Here is a 12,766-nt window from a genome sequence, read left to right as displayed (position 1 = left end):
GCAGACCCTGGACCAATTCAGTATGAATTTAGATCTTTGGAAAACATTCAGATATTTTTAAAGATGTTTTGTAATTAGACTAATATGATTACAATTCCAAAAGCTATGTTCTGTGAATGTGATAAAAAACATCTGTAATGGCTTGTGTTACTTGCCTCTCCTTGAGCATGGGACAGAAAGTGTAACATCCATGCATATGCCAGAAAGTGTTTTCCTTTTGTCAGTTTTTTCTCATTGTTCTAATTTGATTCCTTTTTTTATTTTTTTTTTAAAGGTTTCAGCCGAGCAGCATTACCATTTGGTTTAGTTAGGAGGGAACTGTCTTGTGAGGGCTACTCCATTGACCTTCGGTGTCCAGGAAGTGATGTCATTATGATAGAGAGTGCTAATTATGGACGGACAGATGACAAGATTTGTGATGCCGACCCTTTCCAGATGGAAAACACAGAATGCTTCCTCCCAGATGCCTACAAAATTATGACACAAAGGTAAAAATGCATTTACTGTTTTCCAAAAGTGTACCGCACGATTAATTTACTCATTGTATATGTACTGATTTACATTTTCTCTTCTGGAAAAATTATTCAAATATCCTTATCATTTTTATCTAGTAATATTACAAAGAAATTGAAGCTAGCTACCAGCAAATCTTTCTGAGTTCCTTTTATAGTCTCTGTGATAAAAGTGAGAAATCAGGCAGGTGATTGCAAGGAGAATGAAACATTTCACTTCTTTGAAGTGTCACTGTATCCTCGTCTTTCAGGAGGTCAAACTGTACTCAAAAAGTATTCAAATGGCTGCTGCATATTTAAGCAGTTTCTAAATGCTATCAATACAATCAATAGCTGACCCTCTGCTCACCTACAAAACATATCAAACTAAAACAACTGTACAGTCAGGTCAGTTCTTTGGAAAGGGTGTAAGCGTTGTCCTCTTAGAGGACAAAACTGCTTTCTGACTGTCTTGCTCAGCAGTTATTACTATCACTCCAGCGTTCAGCAAGTCCCCATGTTAGTTTCAGGGTATGAGACGTAGCACCAATAAAAGGGACTCACTGTACAAAAGCTTCACAGAAATTGCATCTGCACTGAAGATTTACAGAAATTCTCCTGCCATGGCCTAATACTTATGTAGATCAGCCAGCGCTAACAATTGTGGAAATGCTAGTGTAGATTGTTCATGGGCATGTTTACCATCCTGTCATCATCAGAGACTGGATAGAGACCTTCTGGAAAAAACTCCCTTGTAAGTGCTCAAGGGATATCTTCATGTGATTAGCTTTGTCCGTTTTTGTTATAAAATGCAAAAAATCATGTCTTTTCAAATAGTCTCATTTTAACAGACAGATGAGTGGGAATTGGTGAAGATTGATGGTTTTCCCCACTTCAAAAACCCTCCACCCCTCATTATTCTCATGGGGGGATAAAAAAAGGTGGAGAGAAACAGTAAACCTCTGAGATTTATGAAGTCAAGTGAATAGTATTTCTTCTATGCTTTTTTCATTAATTATATTTTCTTATACTATAAAAAGGCATGTTTTCTGTAAGTAAAGCCTAAAAGCAATAATCGTGTCTCCAGTCTACTATGATACTCTTTATCCTCCCTTCTATACCAGTACACATTCACCAGTTTATTTTGTATTTCAGTACCTAGCCTATTATGAAGTTTTTCCAGAGTTTTATTTCCATTCTTTTCAACCATTTTGATGTTACTAACAGTAACAACAGCCTTCATAGACATAGAATTAGGGTAGCAATCTCGATCTTAAATTTTAAATGCTAGAAGGGTATTAAGGAATTTGAGATTATGTTTCAACTGATGGCTTTTGTATTTGCGGTCAGTAGTGGAAGGACTCTGTAGCTAATCCTGGCCAAGTTAATGGAAAGGTTCCAGAACTTCTCTGAATCAGTTTGGATTGTCTTTTTGTGGTTCTAGTTCATTGTTGTTAAATAGATCAAGCCAGATTTCCACTGAGACTTCAGCAGCAGTGTCATCAGCCTGAGCGTCATCTGTCAAGTCCCTTCGAAACCACTTTCAGTTGCTTTGTAAGTGTAGTGCTTCTCTGTAGAGTTCCTTGTTGTGTAAAACACATGTTGTGTTTTGATCAAAGTCTTCTTTATGCTCAGCACATGTTTCAGGATTGTGGCAGTTGGATGCAAATATAAACAAGCAGTCTTCATAAGAGTTTCACCAGAGTGTCATTAGGAAGCTAGGACGTTAGTTTTTCCATCAGTGCGCATGAAGCTTATGGTGATTGCAGAAGTATTTTTGAATTTTCATGATCTGCAGAACTGGGCTAGGTGTTACTTTATATCTCAACTGGAAAAAATCGTGTGCTTTCCTATGTCAGAGGTTTAGATTATTTGCAGCTGAGAAGTTTTAATCTTTTTCAGTTTTTTAAAATTTTCTTTTTGTTATCTAAGCAAATGGCCAAGACCATGTGTCACACTTTTCTCTAGTTTCTTGGCAGAAATTTCTAGACTTTTTGAGTTTAATGTTTTATGGTTTTCTTTTTCAGACAGAGACTCAATGACATTTAGTAGGAATGCACTTTCCTTCTGTCTTCCAATATTTTCTTAACATTGCTCAATTTGTTCTATATAAAAAGAAGGTTGCAACTTTCTTATCAAATATTTGAAGTCTTTATCTTTCATTTGTTTATCATACCATAACCAGTGATTGATCTTAGTTATTTTGGGGGGTGAATTGATGCTGGTCCTGAATAAAATGTATTTTGAAGAGGTGTTGTATATCCTGAAACAGGCACTTGTTTTTATTGCAGCTGTATTTCAATAACAACAATGGTATAAAGGATCATCAGACTCATTAGTGTACTGCTCTCTCAGTAGAAAAAAGCTTAATTCATTTGTACATTTGCTCACGAAGAAAGCATTATTTGGTGCTTTTTGAGATGAGTACTAATCCTTTCCATCTCACTACTTAAGAGCTCCTGACAATGTTTTCTTTTTACTTCAGAAGAATGATCTGTTTCCATTATTACTTCAGTCCACTCAGTTACTTACTGCTGCCTTCAATTTTTTGGCAAGTCATATAAATTCATAGAGTGATGTTTGGTAATTACTAAATGCTACCCATGTGTTTGCAGTATTGCTCAGCAGCTTTAGCATTAACTACAAACCTAAGAAACACCCTAATGAAAACTTAAGATTGAAAAATAAGATGAGCTAACCAATTTAGTAGAGAACTGTGATATCAGAATCCATGCCCACTTTCTAGAAGCTTGTAGATTCTGGCAAACCAAATCTCTCTTAAAATTTACAGATCCACCATCTCCTTCAGCATCCAGTGTTAGTTGATACTACCCACTGGACATGGTCATCTCTTTCCACTTACTTGTTTCTTTTCTTCTCTGTGTTTCTTGGTAGTTCTTAACTTTCTTATTTTTTTCCTAATAGGCCTATCTTAGAACATTGATGTTCCTCATCACTTTGCTTTTAACTTAAAGTATTTTTTATTCACTGATTGAAATTAGATCCCAGTGACTATGGTATAAAATCTTCCACATATATGTTATGGTAGAACCTCAGAGTTACGAATATCTTGGGAACAGAGGTTGTTGGTGATTCTGAAATGTTTGTAACCCTGAACAAAATGTTATGGTTATTCATTCAAAAGTTTACAACTGAAACTTTTGGCCATCTTAATTTAGATGAAACAAGCACAGAAACAGTTTCCTTATCTTGTCAATTTTTAAAAAACTTTCTCTTTATTTTTTTAGTAGTTTACATTTAACGCAATATTTGCTCTGTGTGTGTGTGTGTGTGTGTGTGTGTGGTCTCTGCTGCTGCCTGAGTGTGTACTTATGGTTCCAAATGAGGTTTGTGGTTGAGCAGTCAGTTTCAGTATGTTCATGTAAATAGAGGTTCAAAAAATTAGCTTAAAAAAGGGAGGCAAAACCTGGCAGCACTTCCCTTCCCCCCATGCTCTCAGCCCTACACACACACACAAAACCTGATGGGGTGCCCAGGGTGGGGTGTGGAGGTGTGGTAGGAACTGTATTTCCCACAACTCTAGGTTTGGTCAATTTCATATAGTTATGTGTTAGCTGTTTGTTCCTTTTTTTTTTTTGTAATGTAACATTGTTTCTAAAATATGTGTTAGTGAATGAGCAGTATAATCGCCTAGCAATAGTTTCAAGCCATGTGGGATTTTTATGTGTAAAAACAATCTGGATGAGTTGATACTTATTAACTATACAATCCCTCCCCTAGAGGGAAATTTACTATTTTTCCCATATTTTTTTCTTTACTTTAAAAAAAAATGAAATAAAAAGGTTAGACACATAAGGAGCCTGAGGACAAGAACTTCCTTGCTTGTGAGGAGTCCTGTGTGCAGCTGTAGCCAGTAACTCTTGTGAGACTTTGAAGTTGACATTACTAGCTAATATTGTTCTTTGTAGACAAATTGGTGGCTTGAAAATTAACTTTTAAAAAAAAATCCACTTAGAAGCCAGTTTTAGAAGAATGAAGATGGTTTGTCTGAGTTATTTTCAAACTGCCTGTTCACCTATGAAGACTTTCTGCCTGCAGTGTCAACTTCAAAGCCTAGCTTTACAGACACTGAGAAACTGAAGATGATCACTACCAATTTCTGTTGAGGCAGGCATTGAAGATTTTATGGCTTCTCCTGCATGCTTTTTCAGTTTTTATAACTTTAAATAATAACATTTAAAATATTTGTGTATATATATATGTATATATGTTTTAAAATGAGACATTCTGTAATAAGCCAAATAACATTCAAATGTGTGTGGTTGCTAGGAGAGCCACATTTTTCTGGATGCTGGGGGCACTTTGTTTCCAAGTATGGATAGAATACAACAAAATAAGCCTTTTATGTTTGGTAATTCTTTCTGGATAATATTAGACAGTCGATGTGAATTTTCCCACATATATTTTAAAACAGAATTCCTAGAAGATGATACATACAAGCACTAAGCAAAACCCTGATGAATATTAATAACAGAGATTTGTGTGGTGCCAATATAATACAAGTGGTTCACTTTCTGTTGGCATGTATATTCCAAGAACCACATGGCTTTCTTCAAAATTTTGGATCGTTGAGGAGGTAAAATTTCTGCATTGGTGAGTGGTTAGAAGAAAGCTGCCGGTCAGGACCTCTGGGTTCCAGGCCGATCTCCACAACTGACTTGATCTAAGTCATTTAACCATTTTGTGACCTGGTAGAACTAATATGAAATGAAACTAATGGGCTTAAAAGAAAATTTGTCATATGACTCTGGATCACACAGAACTGATAGTTCATTTAAAAAGGCAAAAAAACAACATTTGGGTGCCTAAAAAGCGTTAATGGACAGCAAAAGTAACAGTAGCTTTCTAAATCAAATGCAGTGTCCTTAACAATAAAGGTTATAACATCTTTATTCTACAAACAGCTGCATGGATCTTTAAAGATGAGATCTGTAGGGCTCAACGGGTAGTGATCAATGGTTCCATGCCTAGTTGGCAGCCGGTATCAAGCGGAGTGCCCCAAGGGTCGGTCCTGGGGCCGGTTTTGTTCAATATCTTCATTAATGATCTGGAGGATGGCGTGGATCGCACCCTCAGCAAGTTTGCTGATGACACTAAACTGGGAGGAAAGGTAGATACGCTGAAGGGTAGGGTTAGGATACAGAGGGACCAAGACAAATAAGAGGATTGGGCCAAAAGAAATCTGATGAGGTTCAACGAGGACAAGTGCAGAGTCCTGCACTTAGGATGGAAGAATCCCATGCACCGCTACAGACTAGGGACTGAATGGCTAGGCAGCAGTTCTGCAGAAAAGGACCTAGGGGTTACAGTGGACGAGAAGCTGGATATGAGTCAACAGTGTGCCCTTGTTGCCAAGAAGGCCAATGGCATTTTGGGTTGTGTAAGTAGGAGCATTGCCAACAGATCAAGGGACGTGATCGTTCCCCTTATTTTACATTGTTGAGGCCTCCTCTGGAGTACTGTGTCCAGTTTTGGGCCCCACACTACAAGAAGGATGTGGAAAAATTGGAAAACGTCCAGCGGAGGGCAACAAAAATGATTAGGGGACTGGAACACATGACTTATGAGAGGCTGAGGGAACTGGGATTGTTTAGTCTGTGGAAGAGAAGAATCAGGGGGGATTTGATAGCTGCTTTCAGCTACCTGAAAGGGGGTTCCAAAGAGGATGGATCTAGACTGCTCTCAGTGGTAGCAGATGACAGAACAAGGAGTAATTGTCTCAAATTGAGGGGGAGAGGTTTAGGTTGGATATTAGGAAAAACTTTTTCACTAGGAGGGTGGTGAAGCACTGGAATGCGTTACTTAGGGAGGTGGTGGAATCTCCTTCCTTAGAAGTTTTTAAGGTCAGGCTTGACAAAGCCTTGGCTGGGATGATTTAGTTGGGGATTGGTCCTGCTTTGAGCAGGGGGTTGGACTATATGACCTCCTGAGGTCCCTACCAACCCTGATATTCTATGATCTGGTCTGTATTGTGCCATGAAGAACATAGTTTCAAATAGGCCTTTGAAAGAAGGAAAAATAACAAATGATCAGAAAACTGTACAAACGTTGCAACTTGGGAATGCACCAAATGAAAGGGTATTTATCACACAACCATAATAGCCTGTCCATTTTTTAAAAAGTGGTAATAGAAAAGGTATCCAGATTATTTTTGAACTGCAACAAAAACGTGAGCGTTTCCTTTGTTAATAATATTGGACGCCCTGGGCCAGACTCTCATTTACACTAAGACCCCCCATACACAACTCTGGCAATGTAAATGGGCCTTAAAGTGAATTCCATTTAATCTCACCTATCGTTCCTTTATATTGCCAGAGTGTGTAAATGGACTGTGCCATTAATAAGAATCTGTGCCAATTTGGTTTATCTTTATAATGATTCAGAAAAGTATGCAATCCCCCTCCCCAAAAAACATCAGGCAGAGAAAGTTGTATCATCCTTAGCTAAATGTGCTCTCTGGGTGACCTTTTTCACTCTTAAAAACACATGCGAACACATACACATATACAACAATTAGCCCATATTGGAATACCTTTGTAAATGAAAGAAGTTTAGATAAAATTATTTTTCTTAAAATAACTTTTCAGTGAGTCTACTAATAAATGTGTGCAAGTAAATTGTATGTGACTCACTTGCAAATGTGTGTTGGGAAACTAACATAAAATAAACTAAGGGCTTGCCCCGCAGTTCACACAGCAAAGGTGTGAGTGGAAGTGCGCACTAGCATGCTGGCAAAGTAACTCACTCCTCGTGGATGCTGTTGGCCCAAAGTAAGAGGTATCTAGTAAAGTTCATGTTATCGAAGTCTTCTTTCAAAGGGGACTGTGTTAATGTGAACTGGGTACTTTTTAGTTCACTCCAATAGCAACCTCACAGAAGAGTTACTATGCAGTACGTCCGTGCGTGCTGCGATTCACACCCCCATAGTCTGAACTGAGAGGCCATGTAGACATAGCCGGAGAGTGTTCTTTAAAAAAGAGTGGATTCTAGCATTTAAGTAAATAATTGTCACAAGAGAGAGCTAGTTTCCTTACTCTGAAAAAAACATTGATTGTATCCTCAGCAAAGTTCCACAGAAGGTGGGGAAATTGTGGAAATACCACTTAAAAGATGTAGTTTTTATAAGAGGAAATGGGAATGAGCCCCAGAGCCATCTCTTTCCCTCTCACACAACTTTTGGAAGCCCTGCCTACAAGTAAGGTGGCTGTACTGTTGTGGTGAAGAGGGTTTGGATGCCAGAGAAAGCCAGATGAAAAGCCACTGATGCTGAGGAGCCAGGGAGTAGTGCAGATTCTGTGCCTCCATGCAGATGCCCTGGTCCTCCATGGATATCCTGATATCTGTGGGGAAATCTTTAAATAAGGACAAATTGTAGGAAACTTTGGGTTGAAACTTCCTGAGCTTTGTGTCCGTTACACTGTTTTTCTCCTCATGAGTGCTAGATAGCTGTGATTGTATTTTGTTTATTTAACAGCACTGAAATTTGTTTTAGAAAAATGCACAAAGAATCCTATGGGTTTGTTTTCCAGGTGACAGATAAGAAGAGTAGATGTACATAAGGTACAAGTCAAATTAGGGACCTTCCCCTCTTTCAAAAACCCTTCTTTATAAAATGTTACTACAGAAAAGTAGGAGAATAGGGGACACAAAGGCTGTACTATAGGAAGAAATTCTTTAATACAATTATTGTTTTACTACCTTCATGCATATTACCCTTCCTCTGCAAAATATACACAAACATGATGGAAAATGGCAACTCATTTGCAGGGAAAAGAGAGAGCAGGAAAGAGAGATGTTCAATCTTTTCCTAACAATGCAATGATTTTTTACATTCCACATATCAATGTGTGTGATATATCATTGAAAGAAAAAAATTAAATACCCTTCCACTCAGAAGACACATCCTGCAAGTGCTGCATATGTTCCTTGCTTGTCAGGTCTACAAAAGAAACAGTGGCATATCAGATTATCTCCTTTCAAGTGAAAACAAGCCAGGTTCTTTCTAAATGAAATGAAGTAAATCTTTCCCTGGACTCCAGTCTTGGATGGAGGGAGTGTCAGTCGCCAATTCCTGTTGATTAATCTCATCGGAATGAAACACTGCAACTTCTTAAGCCCTGTCTGCACCAGTGGAACGCAAAACTGGTTTCAGAGCCGGGTTCGCATGTTGCATGTTCTGCCAGAGTAAACCATTTTAGAGCATCTCAACCTAACTCCCTCTGACGGGTCTCAGGCTTGATTCTGTGACCAGGTGTAGCCTGGCTTCAAAACTACATTCCTTAATGTAGTTTAAAACTATTATAATGGGCAACACTGACCATAGCCAATGCTGTGTGGCTCTGTGGATTTTGCTTTTCTTCTGTGTATGAGGCTCAGTAGTAAATTATGACTCAGGTAAAAGGAAAAAAACAGAAGTCATACAGTGACCCAAGTGCACAATCTCTTTTTTATGAATGAAGCTATTCATCATAGAGTGGTATAGCACTGAATATTTATGAGTCACACCAAAATCTTTAGTCCACTGAATATGCTGCGTTATTAGAGGAAAAAGCAGTCATGCCCATGGGATGATAAAAAACCTTACTTGACAGTGTTCATTTTTGCTACCATTAATTTTAAATTAAAAACTGGTAAGCTTGGTTTATTCATTTAAAAAAGAACAATATTTGTATAGCTATAATGGTTCAGATCATTCTCTCACAGTGTCTTTTAACAGTCTGGATACAAAAAGCCTCAGTTTATTAAGTCTGAAAAACAGTTGAGTGAAGTGAGACAACTATCAGTGTAAATTTATTCACTTTTTTGTGATGTGTTCTGTAGTTGTTTTCTGCAGTGTGTGATTTGAAGATTGATCTCTGGCATTGTAATTGTCTTAAGAAATGGACAGTCTGCAAAAGTAACAACTTTTCCTAAACTTATTAAAATAGGCTACCTATTTGGAAAACTTCAGTAAGAATGAATTTGACTTAAAATTAAATTGGGATACATTATTAAACTGCTTATAGATATTTTATTTTGTAATTTGGGATCTTTTATTTCAGCTGTCTTTATTTCCTGTCACTAACAAAAATTGTGATCAAATTTTTTCCTTGTATCACTGTATGTTTTTATTTGGTAGATTGGTGTATATGTGTTTTGGGGCATATTTTTTTATCACTCTGTGCAGTATATTCATTTGCAGTATTGTATGCACACATTATATGAGAAGTATGTTTCAGATTCTATCACTTTATTACAGATTTAGGGCCCCGTCCAGCATTCCTTTAGTGAGTTCACTAATGTATGTAAAATCTCTTGTGCAGATTGTATCACTTACTATACATATTGTTATGATTAAGTTATTTAGCCACATTATTTGGTGGATTAATGACAGTGAGAACTTGGCTGAGACAACATTTATTTTACCCCCAGTGCATTGAATTTTTAGCTTTCCATTCATTATTTTAGATAATTTGTATACTTTCTGTTCACTTGGTGACTTTCTGGTCCAGCCCTGAGATGTTCTCATTGATAATTTATATTCTGATATATTTAATATATAAAAAGAACATGTTTATAAATAGCTAAGGCAATTTTTGGGTCACGAAATATCACTATAAGAGAATAAGACCATTTATTTTTATATTTCCATGAACAGTTTGGTTAGATTCACTACAGTACTAGTCAAAACAGCTAAATTATCTGATAAATTGATTTAGGATTTTTATACATGTGTTCACATAGACATTTATCTCAACATTTGCTGAGGCGACCTTTATTAAGCTATGATGACTGCTGAATAGGAAATGTAACCAAGGTTTTTTTTATTCAAATATAATTTAAATATTCATCAAAGAGGAGTTATGCTTGAAACTGCCAGAGACTATTAACATCAAAAAATATAATTAACTGCACTGGGTATCATGAAGCAGAGTTAGCCAAATAGCCGAGAGGTCTAATTGCTCTCGAGCTTGAGAAGCAATGGTTTTATTTTATACCGTTGCTGTGGAATTAATAGTAATGTGGTTTCCTATGTGAAGCAATTAAAAATGGCCTGTTAAGATTCATTGCGCTATAGGAAATCTGTTGAATATCACTTAGTAAACAGGATTGACATGTTTAAAAAAAAAAAAAGTACATGAAGATGAGTATTGATAGGGCGAGTGTAGATCTTAAATTACCAGAGATTAGTGTGAACTGAACAATATGTTTAAGTAGAATTATGAGAACTTTTTAGTGTTATGAAATTAGTGCTGGCAGTGACATCATCTAAAAAGCTTTCAGTGTTAATAATGTTGTTGTTTACTGCTATAGAATTTAGAAGAATTATTACAGTAAGAGAATTTAGCTGGGAGGAAGAAGAAAAGAAAGAAAAACAAGAATTTAGAAGTTAAAAAGTGGCTACAATGTAATGTAGAAATGTACTCATTTCACATTCTGGAAGTTTACTTCTTCCACAGATTGATCCCCTACTTAAAGAGCACTCTAATCTTTGTATTACAATTAAGCTTTCTAGTTCAATGCAATAAGAAAACATCTTTTATTGAACCCCATAGATCTTGCATTTGCCCAAGCTATATAGTCTTAAATTGAGCAGACATTCTGATGGCATTTTGAATTAATGAGATTACTGAAGTGAAAAAGTTTAAGGGCCAAAGCTATGGGCAACAGTATGATGTTACAGAATTTCTTTTTTTTTTTTTTTAATAATGAAGTTGCAACTAATTACTTAATAAATTGACCATGATTACTAAAAGACATAGTAATTCCAGTCTTTATCCTTTTTTTTTATGTAGTATAGACCAATGATTACCCCCCACCCCAATCTGGACCCACAAATTAAAGGGGAGCCACAAAGTATTCTTTTATGAAATGTAATAACCTTGAATATACTAAATGTATATATAAATTATTAAATTTACAGTGAAATCTGACTTTTTAGGGTGTTTGTAGAAGATTAAAAATATCTCAATGCTAAAACAAAACTAAAAATCCTAACTAGAACTTCAGTTTCGTATAAAGATTTGCTGCCTGTGTCATACATTATTTAACATGCTCATCCTGTTTATATCAGTGACATGAGAGTGCATGCTAGTTTCTCAGAAGAGTACTGTCTTTGCCGCATCACAGCACACTGCTTTGTACTCCCAGACTTGCACATGGTGTTAGCAGATATTTAAAGCACTTCAACCTAACATTTTATAGGTCATGATGAACTGAGCCTATAAAACAAGTTACTGCTATGAAGTTAATGCAGTCTTAGAGTGTAGCATAGACTGAATATGTTACTCAGTACTCTGTGTAATATTTTTAGTTTGCTTGGGAAACATCAATGAGGGGAATTCTTACCTCATATACATTTGCAATGTCAAATCTGTTTCATAACACAACTATGGTACAGAATCCTGCACTTCAAATTTACTATCTGCAGTCATATATTTTTTCAAGTTTGTCACTAAAATATGGCAGTTATACCTACAATTTTGATTTCTTAATACATACATAGTCTCTAAAAACCTTAAAAGATGAATTAGGGATTAAAAAAAAACATTTCTCTGAACAAATGTAGGGGATATTATAATCTCAGACCTTTGCTAGATGCAACAAGAACCCTGTGCCCCTGCCCAAACTCTCTTAGTTTAAACATATTGCAATGAGAGACCTTAATATTTATTAAAATCATATAATATCTCATCTGACAAGATATGTACTTTTTCCTTTTGCAAAAGCTTCCATATTAAATTATTGGTGATAGTCTGTGCAATTAAGATCCTTTAACCTTATTGTTCATTACTTCCAATACTTCCAACTTTCTCTTTCTGACTTTTAGCTGAAGGGACAGTGATTTTGAAAATGTATTTAATCTAAGCGTTTTATCAGCCCTGTGAAACTACTGTTTCAGCATAAATCAAACTGTGTTCCCTAACCCCGGGATTTGTATGAGACTGTGTTTCTGTTTAACAACAAGCCATGTTGGACTCAATTATTTTCTCATTTAAGAGTAACAATAACCAGTTCTCTACCCATCATCTTTCTGATGTTAACTTCATTCCTTATACACGGTGAACTCAGCTGTACTATTATGCTTCCAAAGCTGTAGGTGTTTTCTTATCTAAAATGTAGCAGCACAGATAATGCCTTCAGTGTATTATTCTAGTGCCAGCATCACAGATGGGTATGAAAACCGTCATTTACTTTGTATATTTAGCTTTCTTAGATAATTTCCCTGCCTTTGTGACAGATATAGCAAAAGGACACCTCGTGGAGTCGCATTT

At 36.4% G+C, this 12,766-nt stretch overlaps 1 protein-coding gene across 37 annotated transcripts in view; it reads left to right on the top strand.

Moving 5' to 3' along the window:
- Positions 1-12,766, top strand: part of ADGRL2 (adhesion G protein-coupled receptor L2) — a 469,695-nt gene that overhangs the window by 376,436 nt on the left and 80,493 nt on the right. For all 37 annotated transcript variants that reach the window (XM_043553100.1, XM_043553104.1, XM_043553115.1 and 34 more), the window contains one exon: positions 275-488. In XM_043553100.1, the coding sequence (XP_043409035.1) occupies positions 275-488 (214 nt within the window). The remainder of the gene's footprint in view (positions 1-274; positions 489-12,766) is intronic.

The sequence above is a fragment of the Chelonia mydas genome, chromosome 8, assembly GCF_015237465.2.
Source record: "Chelonia mydas isolate rCheMyd1 chromosome 8, rCheMyd1.pri.v2, whole genome shotgun sequence".
In the NCBI taxonomy this organism is placed as follows: Eukaryota; Metazoa; Chordata; order Testudines; family Cheloniidae; genus Chelonia; species Chelonia mydas.
The sequence above is the reverse complement of the archived record's forward strand: the minus strand, read 5'-3'. Positions and strand labels throughout refer to the sequence as shown.